Source organism: Cynocephalus volans, chromosome 1 (assembly GCF_027409185.1).
Source record: "Cynocephalus volans isolate mCynVol1 chromosome 1, mCynVol1.pri, whole genome shotgun sequence".
NCBI lineage: Eukaryota > Metazoa > Chordata > Mammalia > Dermoptera > Cynocephalidae > Cynocephalus > Cynocephalus volans.
This window is the reverse complement of record NC_084460.1, coordinates 95,846,694-95,868,669: the sequence shown is the minus strand read 5'-3', so window position 1 is coordinate 95,868,669 and position 21,976 is coordinate 95,846,694. Positions and strand designations below refer to the sequence as shown.

General features: G+C 40.0%; 1 protein-coding gene across 1 annotated transcript in view; it reads left to right on the top strand.

Annotated features, from left to right (window-relative positions):
* Positions 1–21,976, top strand: part of SLC2A2 (solute carrier family 2 member 2) — a 29,420-nt gene that overhangs the window by 4,268 nt on the left and 3,176 nt on the right. The window contains exons 2-8 of the mRNA XM_063076541.1: positions 422–514; positions 3,397–3,659; positions 12,244–12,368; positions 15,026–15,141; positions 16,073–16,235; positions 16,742–16,929; positions 19,514–19,618. Coding sequence (XP_062932611.1) covers positions 422–514; positions 3,397–3,659; positions 12,244–12,368; positions 15,026–15,141; positions 16,073–16,235; positions 16,742–16,929; positions 19,514–19,618 — 1,053 coding nt within the window. The remainder of the gene's footprint in view (positions 1–421; positions 515–3,396; positions 3,660–12,243; positions 12,369–15,025; positions 15,142–16,072; positions 16,236–16,741; positions 16,930–19,513; positions 19,619–21,976) is intronic.

Genomic DNA, 21,976 nt, shown 5'->3' with positions numbered 1-21,976 from the left:
CTAAGGTGTTTTTGTGCCATGACAACATCCAGGAGCGCTTCCCATCTCTTTGTAACTGGGGTCTTATTTGACTTCTCCCAATGATATAATACACACATGCTTGTGTGTGTATGTTTGTATGTATATACTCATGTGTGTGTGTATAGATAGATAGATAGATGGATGGATGTTTGTATTCTCCCCTGGAAGAAGTTGTTCCACACTTTTTCAGTTTTAAAGTGTAGGGGAAATGATGGATGGCTCTCATTTTCTGGTATAAACACCACCTGCCTACCAGAAGCACAGAGCATACTGTGTTATGGATATCAAGAGGAAAGAATGGGCATGTGGAGCCTGTAAGAAGTCCAAGCTTCAACCTGATAGGATGACAGGGAACTGAAATTGCCTGGTGTTTCCAAGCCCTGTGTTTCATCCCCCACAGATCACTGGGACCTTGGTTTTCACTGTCTTCACTGCTGCACTGGGTTCCTTCCAGTTTGGATATGACATTGGTGTGATCAATGCACCTCAACAGGCAAGTGAAACACGCACAAGCTCACTTTTGGCCAAGTTTTCTCAGTGAGAAATATCATGTGCTCTTCATACACAGAGATAAAGTGTGTCCACATGGGTGATCCTGGACTGTCAGGTACAATACGCGTGGTTCCAAAGCTGATAACTTGGACTTGACTCCTTAGTTAACAACCTTCACAGGAAAAGAAGGAGGCAATAAATAATTTCTGATCTCTGACTCTGAGGTTTGCTGAAAAAACTCCAGCCAGAATGCCACGTGCCCAAGGATGGTTAAAAAAAAAAAAAAAAAAAGAGCTTAGTGCAGCATTCAGTCAGAGCTCTCAAGCATACAAAAATGAAAAATGCCAGGGAATAAGAGGAAACAACAGAAAAATATATCTCATTCAGTGCACATTTATTGAGCACCTACTTATTTGCATCAGGTACTGTTTAACATGAGTTCTCCCCAGTTAGATCTTCTCAACAACATTATTATGCCTTTTCCAGGAAAGAATAAAACCTTTAGGAACCCTGAACTAAAAAGATTATAGTCCCCCTCCTCCTCATTTCTGTCTCCTTTAGGTGATCCAAAGGAAAACAATACAAAACTTTAGAATAACAGTCAAGGAGTCCAACAAAGTTTGGACTTTCTCCATGATAACTATTTTGATGGATATATTTTTTTTAATATCGAATAATTTCAACAGTTTCTTTCATTTATTCTGCGCATCCTTACTCTGTTCTCCAGTGACTGCACAGGAGAAGGATGTCGTTCTTCTCAGCTCCCACAGCCTGTAAGTGGGAAACAGGGACGTCATTTCCCCCTCTCTAACTCAACACTGTGAGGTCGTTGAGGGTGGGGTTGATGTCTTGTTCCTCTTCCTAAAACCAGTGCCGAGCACGATAGTTGTCATAAAGAAAGTACTCAATAAGGTGTTTAGAGAATGAAGGAGAGAGAGAGAACCTGGGGAAGGGTGGCATAAAGTGAAGATACGAACATTTGTTGGGTGCCTTCTGTAAACCCATCTTATTTCCTCTGTTTTTTTTTTTTTTTTTTTTTTAAACAACATTGGACTCCACGGAAAATGTAAGCTACTGCAGTGTGTGAATGTGTGAAATTGGGCTGGTCACAACCCATCACCTGAAAAGGGCTGCTGCTTGGACCAAAAGATGTACTCTGCTTAGGTACCACACGCCACCATGAGTGTGGCAGGCCTTCCCGTGGCTTATCCAGGGGAAAACGCAGTGGTCAGGAGACCAGGGCCATAGCTTTTTTGTGTGGGTGATGACAACACATACCAATTTAGCAGGCTCCCTGGAATTTGGTTCAACATCATCATGACTTGGAATACACAGAGCCCCTTTTCTTTTTGTGGAAGACCTTCTCACATCCTTATTTAAACCATCTTTCCAATCTTAGATGGAAAAATAGGATCAGGTCTCCCCTCCTCCAATCCAAGTCCCAGAGCCAGAGCTGAAAACAAAGGTCTTCCCAGTGGCAGCCAGGTTAGTGCCCTCTCTATACCCTCTTCCTCCTGTGTTTAAAGAGCTGCTTAAACACCGTTAAATAAGAATGATCATTCAGTCCCATTTTTTTTTAATTTGGTGAATAACATTTAAAATTATTAAGTATTTTAAGATCACACTTCCTTATGGTTATAAAAATTACACATGCCTATTGAAGTATTAGAAAAAATTACCCATAATTATTCTACCACATCAAGCAAGCTGCTGAGAACATTTTGAGTATTTCCTTCCAGGCTTTTTTCTATGCATATCATCTAAATAGGGCCTTCTAATGAGACACATGTCTTGATCACATTTCTTTTATGATAAGAGGATGTTCAATTCTCCACCTCACTCAACTGACCTTACAGAATAGGACTTTGCCAGAACTGGTAACTAGAGAGTAGCTGCATTCCAGGTCCTTGCCAGAGAGGACCCCCCCAGCTCACTGCCACTGAATAGTGATCAAGTCATCATTGAGAGGAGTGACATGGGAGGAAGAGAGCCTGAAGGATGTGTTTTTATTTGATTATGCTGTGGTGTGACACTTGCCTCTGCTGAAGCACATTATAAAATGTGGCTCTGTGAAATTTAGTTTTGAATGTTGTTCATTCTGTTACACATTGAACTCCATAAGGACCCGTAGGAGAAACTTCCTTCAGGTCTCAATACCTTCTCAGGGGGCACTGAGTTTTATCTTTGGAGTTCATCAGTCATATACCTGTTTTCCTTTCTTTGTACTGGCTGCTAGGAAGTTTATTGCTAAATTTATAGCTTGCTCCTAGCAAGGATACAACACCTAGTGTTTGAATTTTGTGTACTAACTTTATTTTTGACCCTCATCTTATCTTTTCCAATCTTTTTTCTTATATCCACTTTTATGCTTCTATTGAAATATTTATGTAAGTCAATTTAAATCTTGCTGTGCAGAAGTAACACTGGTGTGAAAATGTATCTTTTTAACCTCGAGAATATTTTCAATTTGAACAGTTGCCAACATTTAAAACTTGAAAATTTTTACCTAAAAACCCAGATTTCTGGTTTCTATTAAAAAATTAAAGTTCTTACAAGTCTTGCATTTGCAGCTTCCCCCTTTAGGTGGGACAAATGTTCTCCAATTCCACCATCCTGACCATTCCGCATGTAGACCACTCCTCTAGTCATCAAGGTTCTCCATGCCTCTTTCACTTATTTGTTCCTGCCTGGTTCCTGTTGACAATGGAATTGTGACCTCTGTTTTATAGGATATGGTCAACTGTAAATAAATCTATCCATGTTTGCATGTGTATATACACATAATGGTTCTATTTAAACACCTCACATTTTATAAGAACAACAAACAAAAATCTATAGAATGTTTTAAATATTGGAGCTATTTTCTTCATTTTATTTCCTCAGATAATAATATCCCATTATAGACATGTTTTGGGTGTTCCACTGGATGACCGAAAGGCTATCAACAACTATGCTATGAACAATACAGATGAACTGCCCACAACCCCATACCCAACGAGCTCAACACCAACCCCTCAGGTTGGGGAAGAGATTATGGCATCTGCTGGCCTAATCACCATGCTCTGGTCTCTGTCTGTGTCCAGCTTTGCAATTGGTGGAATGATCGCATCATTCTTTGGTGGGTTTCTTGGGGACACGTTTGGAAGGTAGGCAAATTTTATAAATAAACATAAATACAGAAACTTTAGTATTTTTGGTTTTGTTAAGATTTGTTTAGAAAAATACCATTTTTCCTTTTGTGGAATAGTTTTAGAGTTGTTTTTCAACCCATGATCCTATGAGGCAGGTCAATGTTAGATCAAATCAGCGAGAAAAGCTGTTCCAGCAACCTGGTTAATTGTGCAGGCATTTACAAAAGAGAGTTTGGTGTGTATTTCTAGACCATTGCTTTGATCTTCTGGCTTTGTAAGTCATAAAATACGTTAGGAAACAACCACACAAAAGGTTAACTCAGGAACACAGCAGAAGAGCCTACACTGGAACTTTTAACCTGGGAGTCTATTGTTTGCTTCACCAAATTACACCATTCCTCAGACATCCAGTTTTTCGTTTTTAAATTAGAATTTGGCATTTGGATCAGTCAAGTCCAAAGGTCAAGTCAATACCCCCAACTCCCGTTGCCCAATGTGCTTAGCATGGGGTTTCTAGTTGCTGCTACTGCTACTATTTCTAAGCCCCAACCAGAGGTGAAGCAAGAGGTATCTCCATTTTCGAAGTTTGATTTCTATTAGATGTTTTAGATTAAAAACATCAGTGCAACTCCTTTACTCTCAAATTCACCTTAGTCAAGTGGCATACTAAAGCTGTTGAGATTTTCTACCCTATTTAGGGAGAAAATGAAATGAAAAAGTCAGATGATTATTTCTTTAGATTTATTTTCTGCTCTTTAAGCCCAGCTTTTTTACATTAATTACATTTCTTCTCATGATTACAACAATATATGCCAAATATAAAAAATTTAGAAACTCAAAAACCTTTAAAGATGTAAATAACAATATAGGCAACTAAATAATTCTGGATTACAATTCATTTAGTTTTTCTAATTGCTACTATAAATTACAATTTTTAACTGTTTAGTTATTAAAGTTCTGATAACTTCTTTCTCTGATACTGGAGCTTTATAATAAAACTGTAAGATGTTTTCTTAACTAAAGAGTAACATGGTAACCCAAGTTTTATTATTATTCTTATTTGAAAAGAAGTTTCCTCCACTGTAAAAGAAAGTGGTCAATGTCTTACATTTTTATCAACTTACTGGTGTTTAGTTGAACTTTAAATCAGAAACCGTAAAATACAGTTAATAAAGTGATTTCTCATTTAAAAAATTAAAGAAGTCATTTCAATTTTCACCAAATTGGTTTAAGTAGTAAATGGAGAATTTTCTTAGTTAATTCTAAAGTAAATTTAAAAAATAAAATAAAATAGGGATCCAATCAAGATGGCAGAATAGATGGTCCGCAGCGTCACTCTCTCCCACAAATCAACCAAAATTACAGCTATAAAAATATAACGTCAGCCAAGCCAGAGCAGCTGGAGCTCAGGGGAAGAGGAGGAGAGACCTACGGAGTTCATGAAGGTGGGAGAAACCATGATGAGAGAAACAAAAAGCTGCTGTGAGCATTTCAGGACGTGGCTGCTTTAAGGCTCAAGCTGATGAGCGCATGGAGCAGGAACCATCAGAAACCACAGCTGTGCCCTTCAGATGGAGTTACTTGGAGGCAGCAGGAGAGAAGAGGGCCTTGGCGGCCCTGAGGACAGCAAGACCACTAATAGGGTTCCCATGGACTCATGCAGGAGCGAGGAGCCAGAACAACTGAAAAAAGGGAACCATTCAGTGGCTGGTGAGTCATTGCAAGGGACCAGCACACGGCCCGTCCCTTGGGAAGTGTTTGCAGCACAGGCAGTGGGGGAGACAGGCCCACCGGGAGAACACTGGGACATAGCAAGGACAGCTGATCTGCCCCCCAGTCAGCACAGGACCACTCAGAGGAGACTGGTTAGGAAAGCAGAATTCCATGAGATGCAGTTTGATGAAAAAAGTCAGGCCCAGATCAGAGATTCTACCGGGAATCTTTACCAGAACACAGATCCACCGGGTCTCTGGAGAGCCAGAAGTACCTATAAGATCAACCAATGAGCCTGAGCTGCACAAAAAGCCTTCCCTAGGGAAACAGCAGCAAAGTAGCAATTTAAACAACCACACACTCAAGTACTGGTTCCCACAGGAAGTTCCCCCATGTTAGAAGCAAAGGACAAAAAATTAGTTCCGGCCCAGGCACACCACCAGCACCTTGGGGCCTGCCTGGGAACTGGAGGCTTGGATCTGAGGACGGGACCCCACTCCCACTTCCAGGCAAACTGCACCAGTGCCTTGGGGCCAGTTTGGGGACCTGAAGCATGGAGAAGGGGACTGGACCACCGTCCCACAACCAGGCACACCACCCAGCACCTTGGGGTCTGCGCAGGGACCCGAGGCAGGGAGAAGGGGACTGGACCTCTCTCCCCCAACCAAGCACACTGAGCCAGTGCCTTGGGGCTCGCCCAGGGACCTGGGGAATGGAGTTGGGGACCAGACCACCCTCGCACAACCAGGCATAACATGCCAGCACCTCGGAGCCCACCCAGGGACCCAGGGCATGGAGAAGGGGTCCGGACCACCCTCCCACAACCAGGCACACCATGCCAGCAACTTGGGGCCTCCCCGGGGACCTGACGCAAGGAGAAGGGGAATGGATCTCCCTCCCACAACCAGGCACACTGAGCCAGCACTTCAGGGCCCACTCAGGGACCAGATGCATGGAGAAGGGGACTGGACCTCTCTCCCACAACCAGGGACACCGTGCCAGCACCTCAGGGCCTGCTTGGCCCAGAGGCATACAGAAGGGGACTTGACCCCTCTCCCACAACCAAACACATGGGGCCAGCACCTTGGGGCCTGCCCAGTGACCAGAGGCACGGAGAAGGGAACCAAACACACCCCACAGCCAGGCACACTGCCAGTGCCAAGTAGCATGCCAAAAACAGCACCTCCACACGGGTGGCCCTCCACAGCCACCACAATAACCATGGCTGCTGCAAAAGCAGCTAGATGCCACAACCACCACGCAGATGGTCCGCCAACCACTGGAGTGCATTGACACAAGAAGAGTCACCAGCAGAGACAAAGAAAAGAAGAGGACGTCTCTTTCCACAAAACCCATTTCAGAGTGACAGAAGAAGCATCTGCTCTATGATAATACTGGGGGACCTGATCACATCTCTCAGCATTGGACAGATCATCTAGGCAACAAGTTAACAGAGTAACCATTATTCTTTCAGAAAGAGAGAAGAAATCTAGGGCATTTAGAGGGAGGACAAGGAGGAAATGGGAGAAGGAGAGAGATTGGACAAGGGGCATAAAGAATAATTACGATTTGTAACAATATATATGCTAGTAATATTGATTTAATCAACATATCTCAATGTTCAACCCCCAAAATAGGTATAATCGATTTTGATTCAATAAATGAAATAAATTTAAAAAATAAAATAAAATAAATCAAATCAAGCAAAATTAAATTAAAATTTAAAATACAAACATATCAATTGTTTTAGCAGCTACTAATGTTTTATACTTCTTCCCATTTCTGAAGAAAAAATTTAAATCCTTATTGTCCTTCATTTGGAGATGAGATTTTGACAGGTCCAGCAACTCACCCTAAAACATTTAATTAGTGACGTAGCAATGCAGCCAGAATGCATATTCTCTGAAGTTTTAGGATTTAGTATCAGCAATGGTCATATCCCAAAATATTGTCAAATTGATCATTTATCAAATGACCTATGGTAAATAAAAAGTGAATCTTCTTCCAGCTCTCAGAAGAAAAATGATTCTCCTTGAAAAATAGCCATAAAATTCATTATTTCAACTTTAAAATTAAGACAAAAGAGTTCAGTATCTCATAAAACTATTTTTCTACGGAGATTCACTGAGAATTGAAATGATTTTCCTTAGCACCAGTGTCATTTCTCCAGCAGTTAAAAGTAAATAAATAAAAATGCATTCCTTCCATTATTGCTTTTAAAAAAGTCTTTACTTACAAATTGCAAGGTAGTCAATAGATGTTTGTGGCCACCATTTTATAGTTTGGGGTTTGCAAAGTCAATTTTTTCAAGGTTTGCACTTATAATTAAATTAGAAGGGTATAGAGGAGAAGACCATGGTCTGTGCAATCCACGCTCCCATTGAGTCAAGAAAGGTACACATACCTTGCTTTTGAATGTATGCATTCTTTTCTATAAAAAATGGAACTCATTAAAATGAAGCGCTAACCTTTGGTTTCACACAGATCAAATTCCAGCTCTGTCACTTAATAACTGTAGGAAAATGAGCAAGTTACTAAGGTTTTCTAAGGTATTTTTCTCCCATCTGCAATGTGGGGGAAAAATAATATCTACCTCATGGCATTATTGTGAGGATTAAACAAAAACAAATATAAAAAGTTTAGCACAGTGCCTGGCACATAGTGAGCAGGCAGCAAATGTGGTCTTATTTTGATGTTGATGTCAAGGACAACCATGAGAATGATGAAGCCTATGCTATCAGAAGTATTTAGAGCTAAATTTAAAGAAACATACTTATGTAGAATTAAGGGTCTTTCTCCCTGATTCAACCATTTCATCTATTTTTTTCTTTTTAATTTATTTTATTGATTGAATCAAAATCGATTATACCTATTTTGGGGGTTGAACATTGAGATATGTTGATTAAATCAATATTGCTAGCATATGTATTGTTACAAATCATAATTATTCTTTATGCCCCTTGTCCAGTCTCTCTCCTTCCTCATTTCCTCCTCGTCCTCCCTCTAAATGCCCTAGATTTCTTCTCTCTTTCTGAAAGAATAATGGTTACTCTGTTAACTTGTTGCCTAGATGATCTGTCCAATTTCGAGAGATGTGATCAGGTCCCCCAGTATTATCATAGAGCAGATGCTTCTTCTGTCACTCTGAAATGGGTTTTGTGGAAAGAGACGTCCTCTTCTTTTCTTTGTCTCTGCTGGTGACTCTTCTTGTGTCAATGCACTCCAGTGGTTGGCGGACCATCTGCGTGGTGGTTGTGGCGTCTAGCTGCTTTTGCAGCAGCCATGGTTATTGTGGTGGCTGTGGTGGGCCACTGATATGGAGGTGCTGTTTCTGGCATTCTCCTTGGCACTGGCAGTGTGCCTGGCTGTGGGGTGTGTTTGGTTCCCTTCTCCATGCCTCTGGTCACTGGGCAGGCCCCAAGGCGCTGGCACCATGTGCCTGGTTGTGGGAGGGGTGGCTGTTCCCCTTCTCCATACCTTGGGTCACTGAGTGAGACCCAAGGGACTGGCTTGGTGTGCCTCGTTGTGGGAGAGAGGTCCAGTCCCCTTCTCCATGCCCCAGGTCCCAGGGTGGGTCCCGAGGTGCTGGAGCAGTATGCCTGGTTGAGGGAGGGCAGTCTGGTCCCCTTCTTCATGCCCAGGGTCTCTGGGCAGGCCCCAAGGCGCTGGCACCATATGCCTGGCTGTGAGAGGAGGGTCCGGTCCCCTTCTCCATGCCTTGGGTACCCAGGCGAGCCCCAAGGTGCTGGTGTTTTGTGCCTGGTTGTGGGAGGAGGGTCCAGTCCCTGGCTCCATTCCTCGGGTCACTGGGTAGGCCCCAAGGCACTGGCTCAGTATGCCTGGTTGTGGGAGTGTGGTCTTGTCCCCTTTTCCATGCCCTGGGTCCCTGGGCAGGCCCCAAGGTGCTGGAGTGGTGTGCCTGGTTGTGGGAGGAGGGTCCAGTCCCTGGCTCCATTCCTTGGGTCACTGGGCAGGACCCGAAGTACTGGCTTTGTGTACCTGGTTGTGGGAGGGGGTTCCAGTCCCCTTCTCCGGCCTCAGGTCCCCGGGCTGGCCCCAAGGCACTGGTGCAGTTTGCCTGGAAGTGGGAGTGAGGTCCAGTCCTCAGATCCAAGCCTCCAGTTCCCAGGCAGGCCCCAAGGTGCTGGTGGTGTGCCTGGGCCGGAACTAATTTTTTGTCCTTTGCTTCTAACATGGGGGAACTTCCTGTGGGAACCAGTACTTGAGTGTGTGGTTGTTTAAATTGCTACTTTGCTGCTGTTTCCCTAGGGAAGGCTTTTTGTGCAGCTCAGGCTCATTGGTTGATCTTATAGGTACTTCTGGCTCTCCAGAGACCCGGTGGATCTGTGTTCTGGTAGAGATTCCCGGTAGAATCTCTGATCTGGGCCTGACTTTTTTCATCAAACTGCATCTCATGGAATTCTGCTTTCCTAACCAGTCTCCTCTGAGTGGTCCTGTGCTGACTGGGGGGCAGATCAGCTGTCCTTGCTATGTCCCAGTGTTCTCCCGGTGGGCCTGTCTCCCCCACTGCCTGTGCTGCAAACACTTCCCAAGGGACAGGCCGTGTGCTGGTCCCTTGCAATGACTCACCAGCCACTGAATGGTTCCCTTTTTTCAGTTGTTCTGGCTCCTCGCTCCTGCATGAGTCCATGGGAACCCTATTAGTGGTCTTGCTGTCCTCAGGGCCGCCAAGGCCCTCTTCTCTCCTGCTGCCTCCAAGTAACTCCATCTGAAGGGCACAGCTGTGGTTTCTGATGGTTCCTGCTCCATGCGCTCATCAGCTTGAGCCTTAAAGCAGCCACGTCCTGAAATGCTCACAGCAGCTTTTTGTTTCTCTCATCATGGTTTCTCCCACCTTCATGAACTCCGTAGGTCTCTCCTCCTCTTCCCCTGAGCTCCCGTGGCCCCAGCTTGGCTGATGTTACATTTTTATAGCTGTAAATTTGGTTGATTTGTGGGAGAGAGTGATGCTGGGGACCATCTATTCCACCATCTTTACCAGAACTCACTCCATTTCATGTATTTTTAGATGATTTATTTTTGGCCATTTCTCACATCTGAGCAGAAGTTAAAAATCCTTTAAAGTATATAAAGTACTCCAGCATCCATTGTCTTGTGGAAGGAAAGGGGGACTTTGGGGCAATCTGGCATCAAAAATCCTTTCAGGCTATTTTTTTAAAGACTTTTTATCTTTTATCACCCCTTTCCCCCACAGCAGAAGAGACTATTAGCTAGCTGCTAATAACTTCTTAAGGAAAATTATTGAATTTGCTTGCCCTCTCTCCTTATATAGAGAAAAAGCATTACGTAGTAATCTGAGGAGAAAAATACCCCTTAACTCTCTCTCTACTCTGCAGTTCTGGGGCTAAATCAATCTGTTTCCCCTGCCTTCAGGCATGATAATTTCCAAATATTAGTTTCCTATTGCTGCTGTAATGAATTTCCACCAATTTAGTGACTTAAAACAACACAAATTTTCCTTACAGTTTTGGAGCTCAGAAGTTCAAAATCAGTTTCACTTGGCTAAAGTCAAGTTGTTAACAGGGCTGGTTCCTTCTGGAGGCTCTGAGGGGAGAAACCATTCCTTGCCCTTTCCAACTTGCAGTGGCCACTAATAGTCCTTGACTTGTGGCCCCTTTGTCCTTCTTTGAAGCACATCACTCCAGTCTCTACTTCTGTCATCACATCACCTCCTCCTCTTCTGCGTTCCTCTCGAGAGGACACTTGTGATTCACTTGGATAATCATCACTGCGTTCACTTGGATAATTCAAGATAATATCCCCATCTCAAGATCCTTAACTTAACCCCATCTGCAAAATCCCTTTTCCCATGTGAGGTGACATTAACAGGGCCTGAGTATTAGGACGTGAACTCTTGGGGGACATTACTCAGCCTTTCACATGGCTATTGGGCAATCACTGTAGTTCAAGATTGCATAGTTTTACTCTCCAGAAAAAAAATCTGCTTGGTGTTAAAGATACTTAGGAAAAGCCCATCTATCAAAGTTTAAAGCACTAGAATACAATATAACAAGGAGCTTACTTTTTTTTGTGGCACAAACATTTTCACACTTGTACTCAGATTTTTTTATTGTCCTTATCATTATCTGCTTGACATTGAAGAAGGTTTTTGTGTACCTCACTTTCCTATTACATTGGAATAAAAGTATCAGATATCTGCAAATGTTGTCAATTTTCATATGATTAATTTTGAAAATGATGTTTTTGTTGCTATTGTCAGCTTTATTATATATTTTATATTGGTCGACATTAATTCATAGATTCTGGAAATATGCTGGCATAGAATGTTAAAATGATAATATAATTTTAAGCTTAAAGAAAAAGTATCCTTTTTCTTTTTTTTAGAAAAAGTATGTTTTAATGTATTTCTAAATAATTTTTACTGAAGGAAATTTTATTTTGAAGGTTTTTTTTTTTTCTGTCTACACCAACTAAACCCCTGTACCATTAAAGGAAAAAAAAAAGAAAGAAACAGGTTTTAGGTTACAACTACAGAAGTGAATTTAGCTATTACCAGACAATTTTTTAAAACAATCAACTTGTAGAAAACTTAATTAGTTAACTGTTTGAAAAAGTGTCAGAAGTGTTATCTTAAATCAAACCAGCTATCACTGTGATTGAATCATCTCTACCAAAACGTGGAGATCAGGTGTATGCAACCCAGTTTCTCTCATCATAAATGTTACTTATGTTAGTACGTTAGTCCACAGATGAGTCCAAATAGCAATCGTGGTTTAAGATTCCCCAACTAGCTTTTAAAGCAAAATTAAAATAATTGCTCTTAGGTAAACATCTCAACATGCTCTGAAAGCAGTTTTATTAAGTTTTGATGCTGAATTTACAATCCTTGCTTTTAAAATTTCAGAATCAAAGCCATGTTGTTAGCAAACATTCTATCATTAGTTGGAGCTCTCTTGATGGGGTTTTCGAAATTGGGACCATCTCATATACTTATAATTGCAGGAAGAGCCATATCAGGACTTTACTGTGGTAAGTCACACACACACAAACACCCCTACCTTTGTCTGAAATTACTCTAAAGGCAGATGTGGTAATATATGGGGATATTTTTGAGCCTAGAGTGGCAATACAGAGCGAAAGGCAGTATAGCATAAAGTTGAAGTCCTGAGTCACAGGGTTTTGGGACCAGTAAATAAGAATTGTGATGTTATCTGTGTTCTTGTCCACTGCAATGACATCATTTCTATTGTATGATCTCAGAAAAATTATTTAACTCTGACTCTCAGTTTTTTCATCTATTAAATGAAGTGAATGATAATATCTACTTTATAGGGTGACTTGAAAATACATGTAAAATGTTCAGGATAGAATCTGACATACAGTAAGCTACTAATAAATGCTAGCTGTTGTTATTACTCCTGTGGTGCAGTAGACACTGGAAGACTGCTACACTCACACCCCTCACTCGGCCCTTCCAGCCTACCTGGCTGCCATGTCTCTGTGTCTCTTATCTGGTAAAACCTTGACACCCTGGACCCTACTCTTAGTCCACATTCCCTAGCCCTGTCTGAATCTAGACATGGCTGAGGGAAGCGTTAAAGTCGTAGTGTCCATATGGAGAGAAAATTAGGGAGAAGCCCCTGGTATGGAGTTCAGAATGAAGGAAGAATTCTCCTCCCATAAGCTTTCTGCTAAATAGTGGGAATCACTGGTTTTTAGAGACAGCTTTTCAAATTTTTGGAGGCGACGAATTAGCAGAGGTCTGAACAAAGGGTGAATCATTCGATCTCTAAAACAAATGGCAAAAATCTCTTAACTTCTCAATGCCAATGAAACCCTGATTCTGATGGTGCTGGGCTGAGGTTTTAACCCCATTTTCACAAATTGTAGTTGCCTTTCAAGGCACTAATATCCACTGGAGATTGGGAAGGAGTGGTGAGGCCACAAAATTCGTGTTTAAAGTATATTTAACACTTTTATCGGCAGAAAAGAAAAGACTGTATAATTCATGTGTCTTCATTAATTAGTTGAAGCAAAAGTTGAAAATACCCACAAGTTAGTAACTTAATTAAATGTCTCTTTTCATTATTTTCAATGTTAATACAAATAATTGAAGGTCAAGGTAGCTTTATCAAGGTGAAGAGACAACCCACGTGTGAAAAGGGCTTTGGATTCGAAATGAATCAATTCTGGCACTGTCTCTGCCTGGCCTTAGATGTATTAATTAAATCTGAACCTTGGGTTTTTCTTCTGTAAAATGCAGATAACAGCACTATAAAAGAAGTCCAAATCATGATTCTTCTTTCTTTCTCTCCATTTTAAAAAATACAGTGTGAAAAAAATTAAAATATATTTTGTAAAATTGAAAATAAATGCTATAAACATATTATGGAACAACCTATAATTAGCATAGCCAAGTAACTTGTACTCTCCAACCATCTCTTAAAGTATGTCTGATGTATTCTGAGCATTAAACTTACTAAAAATTATAGGAAAAATAATTTGACTTCAGGTGTGTGACTTCAGACCTTATCTATATTATCTACACTATTCTGTTCTTGAGGTACAGTATTAGATATTACCAAAAGACAGTAGAACTTAGAATAGGGCCTAATAAATGTGTGTTTTTTCTTATTTAAGATTAATGGTCACACATTTGAGTCACCTATAAAATTCAGCAGAAATACAGATGCTATACCAGCCATGTAAATGTTCATTTGAGACATTAGAAACAGTTTGAACCATAAAAAAGATTAGAAACATTTGCCAAAAGCATCTTTTACACAGAGACCATCCATTTGCTTTTGGTAGGCAGGCAATCTCCAAGAGGAAGACTCTGACAAGTCTTAATATTTAATTCTTAAGAAAATGCTAAACATTGAATTCAGCCTTGCCTTACTGATGACCTCTGACCCTTTAACACAATCAGCAAATGATGGCACACTCTACCATTTCCAACATGACTGACTACATGTGCATTTAAGAAAGCTCCAGAAGGCAGAATGGCCTAGTGCTTTTCAAATTTTTTGTATTCCTTTAAGCACCAAACGTATTTCTTCAAGTATGATCTTTTCTGAAGCCTAATATTAGGATAGAATAAAGAAGCTGGGTTGCTCTGGTTGGAGTTACTGGAGGAAGGGTCCTTGAGTTCCTTAGCCTCTTCTACCTCTCTACATCTCCCTCCGCAGTGTGGAAATTCAGATAGGGTGTGTAGTTCTCATGCTAACTCTCTACTTGTACTGTAATCCTGGGCAAGTCATTTCTTACCTCTATCAAGAGGTTCACCTGCATGTTCTAATTTCCTTTAATTCTATGAGCCCAGATTAAGAATATTATTAAAACATTCTTTGGTTTCTTTTCTGAAGATAACTGAAGGCATTATGATGTAAACTAAATGTTAACATGGATTTTTTTTTTTTTTGCCTATATGAGACAATGTGATGAAGAATTGCAAATACATGATTAAGTATTTCTTTCTATTAATATTTCCAGCTACAACTTCATTTGGGGTCATATTAACAATTATTCTTTGCATAAACTGGGTTGAAGGCTAGGGACAAGGGCTCTCCCTTCCAATGGACTCAGGAAGGGACTTTCAGTCAAGATACTGACTTTACTTAAACCAAATTATTGTTATTGAGATAGTCCTGGCTGCTCTTTAACATCTATGTTCATGTTTCATGCAGGACTAATTTCTGGCCTGGTTCCAATGTATATTGGTGAAATTGCTCCAACCACTCTCAGGGGTGCACTTGGCACTATTCACCAGCTGGCCATTGTCACAGGCATTGTTCTTAGTCAGGTAAAGCTCCCCATCCCCTCCTGTGCCCATCCTCTACTTCGTTCATCCTCTCCCTCTCTTACTGTCCATTCTCACTGTAGATCAGCCCAGAGAAAAAAACAATTCCACCAGAGGTGGTGGAGATGGTGTGGAGACATAGGTTTTTTTAGCTCAAAGATAAATTATTACCACTTCTCGCTCTTCCTCTTGGAGTTGTTGGTGGCATTGGCACGGGAGGTGACGTGGCAAGCCAGGTCTCAAACTCCAGAGCTATTCTAGAATTAAATTATCCCATTTAGATTTCAAGGAATAGAAACCTTCAAATTTTTGACTGCCTGGGTTTTCTTTGTTTTGGGCATCTTACCTGGATATCATGTAAATAATTACTACAGGAGCTTTTGTTCAGCTGGCTCTATCCTTCTCTTCTATACTGTGGTCTCAGAGGGAGTCCTGAGAACCACATGCCTGTGTGGATCCAGAGAATAGACTATAAATCACTGCCATGGGCTTCACAAAGCTGCTTCTCATCAGAGTAATTGTTCTTTCTATGAAATCTCATTTTATTTAAGATCTGGGTAATCTAAGAAGGAATTTTTAAGCAGAAGTCAAAGTTATGCATGATTTTAATATAGTATTATTCCATATGGTTGCCTGGAGACTACAGCCGTGTGCTGCTTTAGATATCAAATGTGGTGGGTTTTTTTTAAGTTTGGTTGATTCCCATCCTAAATATCCAATTGGAGTTAATGAAAACAAACCTAGGTGAATTATTTGTAAACAAATATTTCCTAATTTAGTTAAAGTAGACACAGTAGTAATACTTTTCCTCTTGTGCTTACTTGAACCAGAGTTGTCAGGAATTACTATTAAATAGCTAATGTATTTTTTCAACAATTGTAGAAGTGGACCCAAAGTGTTGTGTAGTTAATATGCTTCCTCCTTGCCTTTTCAGGTTGCTGGCCTTGACTTTATCCTGGGCAGTGGGGATCTATGGCACTTCCTGCTTGGCCTGTCTGCTGTGCCAGCCATCCTCCAGTCTCTGCTACTCTTCTTCTGTCCAGAAAGCCCCAGATACCTTTACATCAAGTTGGATGAGGAAGTCAAAGCAAAGAAAAGTAAGTCCGTGGGTAGTTTTTCTTTCTTCCTATTGTTTTGGAATTGTCAGCTAGTGTGAAATAGTGTGCATGAATGGTTGCTTGTGAAATTCATACAGTGCCTTCCAAATGAAATCAGTGAGAAGAATGTGCAAAATCATTTTAATAAGACCGGTGCATGCCATTTTGCACTTATAAGCATTCACTCACATCCTAACCAGAAACTCACATCCAGGGTGCTGAACTCAACTAGAGGCTTCTAAAAGACCCTTCCAGCATTATGTTTCGATGATAATGAAAACCATTTCTTTGTCATGAGATGAAGCCAAATGTTCTTTTTTTAAAAAAAAAAATCAAAAAGCAGGATTTAATTTACAAAAAAAAAAAAAAAGAAAGAATTTCCAACACCCATGCTATTACGTAATAGAAAGAGACATGCAGAACTGTAGCTCTTTCATTAATATAAAAAAATAAATCTGTTTTTGTTTTGACCTGAGTTGTTTCAACCTGATCATTTTGGGGGACAGGCTTGCAAAGACTCAGAGGATATGATGATGTCACCAAAGACATTATTGAGATGAGAAAAGAAATGGAAGAAGCATCAAGTGAGCAGAAAGTCTCTATAATTCAGCTCTTCACCAATTCCAACTACCGACAGCCTATTCTAGTGTCACTGATGCTGCACATGGCTCAGCAATTTTCTGGAATCAATGGGGTAAGTTAAAGAGCACCCCCTAACTCTTAAGAGCCAAGTAAATTAGGATGGAGAAAGGAGGCGGTTTAAGTTTAAATAGCTAAAAGACATCTTAAAATGTTGACATCACACGTCTTACTACCACAAACATATCTTGAGTGAGCATTAACTTTGTTTTGCTTCAACAGCTTTCTAAAGTTAGCTTACGATTTTTAAAAATGTCAACAATTAATGTACTATGTGTCTATTAAGATTAAAGGGCAATAGTCATAATAAATACAAGGAGGGAAAAGAAGAATAATTATACCCCCCCAAAAAAAACCTAAATTGCAAGGGGCTTCTAGAGTTGAGTATCGAATTTAGGATTTCTGATAGCGTAGGCAAAAAGGAGTCCATGATTCTGTTTATCTATTTCAATAAAGTATACCAGATAGCCAGGTGCAAAAATCGTTTCCTGTCATGGAAGAAACTTTCACTCTATTTGAGAAGACAATACACAAAATAAACAATACAATGAACTGGCATCATATTGGTGAATGAGGATGGTAAATAAGACACAACTGAAAACACCCTAAACATTAAACTAGCTAGCTTTTAGGTTTTGAATTGAAATCATTGCATCATGCTGACTAAAATGGTTTTACTGGCAATTAGCTACTATAAGAAAAGATTAAGTATTTGTTAAGAGACTAGATAAAGAAAAACCACTTATTTCCCTTTCATTAAAGGGAAATGTGGGTTGGACTTCCACTATAGTGAGCCTATTTCAGATCCACAAGGGACACTTTAGCAGTGATTGATGAATGGGCAGAGACTTGGGGGAAGCAAAGAAAGTGAATTCCCATCAACCGGAGCAAAAGGAGATCTGAACCTCCTTCCACAAGATCTGCTGTTGTCTCCAGACTCCTTTAAGAGGTTCTTGATGTATCTTTACCTAATACTCTGTACAGCTTGGGGCTCAGAGACCAAATTTGTATCCCCCATCTAAACACTGCCTGTATAATCGATGGTTCAGTATCTAATCTCTCTGAACCTTCCTGTTTCAGCTTCCATCCTAGTGCCTGACTTGAAGAGGCATCCAGGAAATGTTGAACCTAAGGCTGATGAGCAGCCTGAAAATGGTGTGCGGTGTGCTACAAGCTACCACTCACTGAACAGTCTGCATGGTCCTCCTACAGCCGTTCTGTCTACAGGGAGGGGTGCCAGCAATAGGACGTGTTAGGTGAGGAAGGAATGACAGAGGGTGATAGGATGGCAGAATGACCTAAAAGACTATTATAAACTTAAAACACAACTAAATTTTTAAAGGCCATTAGGGAGGTTGTGAAACAGATTTCTCCATCTTTAATGAAACTGGTGGGAAATTTTGGATTAAATGCAATATCAAACAGAACTCATATACACTGGTGAGAATGTAAAATTGTCATAACTTCTTTGGGAAACTATTTGGCGGTATCTATCCAACCTGAGTATATGCATACACTATGGCCCAGCAATTCTATTCCTAGGTATAAATACGTATGTATTTCATCAACCAGGTTGTACTAGAATGTTCATAGCAGTACTACTCATAATTACCCTAAATGGCAGGTCCCTCAATATCCATCACTAGCAGAATGGGTAACTAAATTGTGGTACAGTTGGACCTCTGCACCATTCATGGGTTCCATGTCCATGGGTTTCCTAACCATGGATTAAAAATATTTAGGGGGGAAATAAATTTTAAAAAACAATGCAACAATAAAAAAAAATACAAATTTTAAAAATACAGTATGACATGTATTTACATAGCATTACATTATATAAGTTATTATAAGTAATCTAGAGATGATTTAAAGTATATGGGAGGATGTGCCCAGGTTATATGCAAATACTACGTTATTTTATGTAAGGGACTTAAGCATCATGGACTTTGGTATCCTGGAGAGTCCTGATTCCAATCCCCCACAGATATCAAGGGATGTCTATATATTAATACAAGAAAATGCTATATAGTTATGACAATGAACAGTCTACAAATATACACAACAATAAGGATGATTCTCACAAAGGTAATGTTGAACGAAAGAAGCAGACGCAAAATGATATGTGGTTCCATTTACATCAAGTTCAAGGGTTGGCAAATTTTATCTATGATGTCAGAAGTTGGAAGAGTGGTTTCCTTGAGACAGTGGGTAAAGAGACATATAGTGGATTTCTGGAGGGCTGGAAATTGTTTACTGTATTTCTTGATCTGGGTGCTGTTTACACAGGCGTGTTCAACTTCTGAAAATTAATTGAGCTATACCCTTAACAATATATGTACTTTGTGTATGTATGTTATGCTTTGACAAAAAGTTTTTAAAAATTTTTAAAAAGAAAATGCAATAGCAAAGTTTTCAACTAAATATAAAAATGACTTTTAAGCAATCAGAAGCTTTAAACAGTAAAGGGAGACTTGTAGGGTCTCCTTCTCTGGAAGGAGAGGGTGGAAAAAATCTTTAGGAAATTCTGGGGACCATAGCTCCATAGAAACAACTAAAAGTAAACAACCTAAAATATTTTTTGCTTTAAAGACTTCAGTGCCAAGCTTCTTGATTAAGGCTAACCTGTTTTTACTTTACAGATCTTTTACTACTCAACCAGCATTTTTCAGACAGCTGGAATCAGCCAACCTGTTTATGCAACCATTGGAGTTGGTGTTGTCAACACAGTTTTTACTGCTGTCTCTGTAAGTCAATATCCTAGATAAATACTCTGCTGTTCCCTCAGCTCAAAATGGTGGGGTGCAGGGGGGGGGAACTTATGACCTAAAAGCCATCAATAACTTATCATCCATGGGCACTGGGTGTGTAGAACCAAATGGGTCATGGAAAGAATCCTATATGTGAATAAGCCAACTGCATTAAGATTAGGTGTAACTGAGAAGATGGGTCACCAGTTCTCCCCATTGCTAACATGCCATTTACTCACTCGTTTATGAATTAATAACTCACTTGGGGGCACAGAGAACTTTCTCCTCATGTAAATCCCTGAGTTCCTTTTCCTTTGCTCTGTACTTAAACCTCTTGGGATTAGCTGACAGCTTGTCATTTCTAATAATATTGGATTTTCCACCCAGGTTCCTCTCTTTCCATGGTTGAAATTCGTTTTTTGTCCTGATCCCTTGGGGGAAACATATAAAAAAATAGAAAAGTTCCTCTCTAATAAATCTAAGCCTCTAAGCAAAGTTAAACAGGCTCAGCACATTTCTGTGATGCTAGGCCAGGTGGTTCACAAAGGGGTGGCTTCTGGTGACACACAGGAGTGTGTGAGATATTGTGAGAGGATGGGGTAGAAGTGGTACAGAACTAGAAATGTTATCATTTGTTTCCAACAAGAGGTCATATACTCTTCTTAAAACCAAATGCCTTACATAAGGAATGATTCAATACCTTAACAACAATAATATTTAACATAATCTAAGAAATAAAGTAAACAACAACCAAGACAAAAAACTTCCTAATATAATTCACTGTAAAATGAGGCTAAGTGAGCTTATTTTTATCTGCACATGGACGTTTAACCATTACCTTAGAGTGATCAATAAGTTTCAGCCTGGCTTCCTAGATCAAAAGCCAGGTTTGTCCAGACCACATTAAACAGTGTTGGACCTTGGAAAGAGGAGGAAGAACAGATGACAGTAGAACACCCGTGGTTCTGGAGACATGCCATTAGAGATAACGCCTGTTCAAGCCAACAGGCCACTCTAAATCAATGAAGGCCTGTTACTGGGATGCAGTCCAAGGGACCACTCTCCCTTTTGTATCCTGGAATAATATTTTTTACAAATCCTACTTCAACATATTTTTGTAATATAGAGATTATTGTTTTGTGTATAATGGGATTTGCTATGTAAAGCATCACGTTGTCAAGATCAGGTAACCCAAATTTCGAGAAAATCTAAAGAGGAAACTTCTGCAGAATTTCATTTTTGCATCCTATCCCCAACTCATTGGAGTGGGAGGAATTGTTTTATTTAAGACAATATCTTAATTATTTTGAATATACCATTTTAGAGTTCATCCTTTAATTCTGTGAAAGTTTTTGAGCAAGTGAGTGACATAATTTTAAAAATCAGTTCTAATCATTAATTAACCCAGGACTACAGATAACATTTAAAACTTAATTATGTTTACTTTTGAAATGCTGTTTTAAAGTTCAAAAAGTACAAAAAGAAAAATCCCTCAGTCACTCGTTTCTCTCCCCCAAATTACCCAATGTTACGAAATTCTGTGTATCCTTTTAAATACAGATATGCAAATGGGGATGTGCCCTGAATATATTAGTGTTTCACCAGCTTGGAAGGAACATCAATCTGTTTTTTTTCTGAATGAGTGTTTGGGAAAAGAGAAAGACTTTTCCAACTTTAGGCTGAATTATGTTACACGTTCCATATTTCCTTCTATACTAATGGGCTGGTAGAAGAGAGGCTATAATCTTGAGAGAGAAAACAAAACAGGAAGAAATACAGAGGGAATTGGGAGGCAGGATGACTCTGGGACAGAAGCCATAGCTATGAGACTCCAACTAGGCACCCAGGATCTGAGCAACGCACACTATCTAGGGCACAGATGAGAGTTATTGCTGGGCAGACATCTCCAGCCACTGACGATGTCTAACTCCTAGTCACATTCATCCTGAGTGCACATCCATCAGCAAAGATAGAGTCTGACTCAATTTACATGATATGCAATTTTAGAGTTTATTATCCAATTAATAACAATTTTTCAGAAACATAGTTATTCCTGAAGAAATGTTTCCATTTTCTTGATAGCTTTACCTGGAAAGCCACCAAGCCAGCTTTGAAAATCATAATTATAGAGTCAAAATGTGTGAGAAAATTTATGAACTTGAGAAAACTTTGTCTTTTCTCCCCTTCTTCTCAATAATTAAATGTGGGCTCTTTGCTAATCATTCTATCTGAAGTATTTGAAATTCTGATTGATTGTGCCTCTGAGATGAAAGGGCTCATTCACTGTAGGTGAGAAGAAATGTTTCTCAGATGACTTCAAAGGCAGAACTCACTATACTCAGGGTACTGAATTTC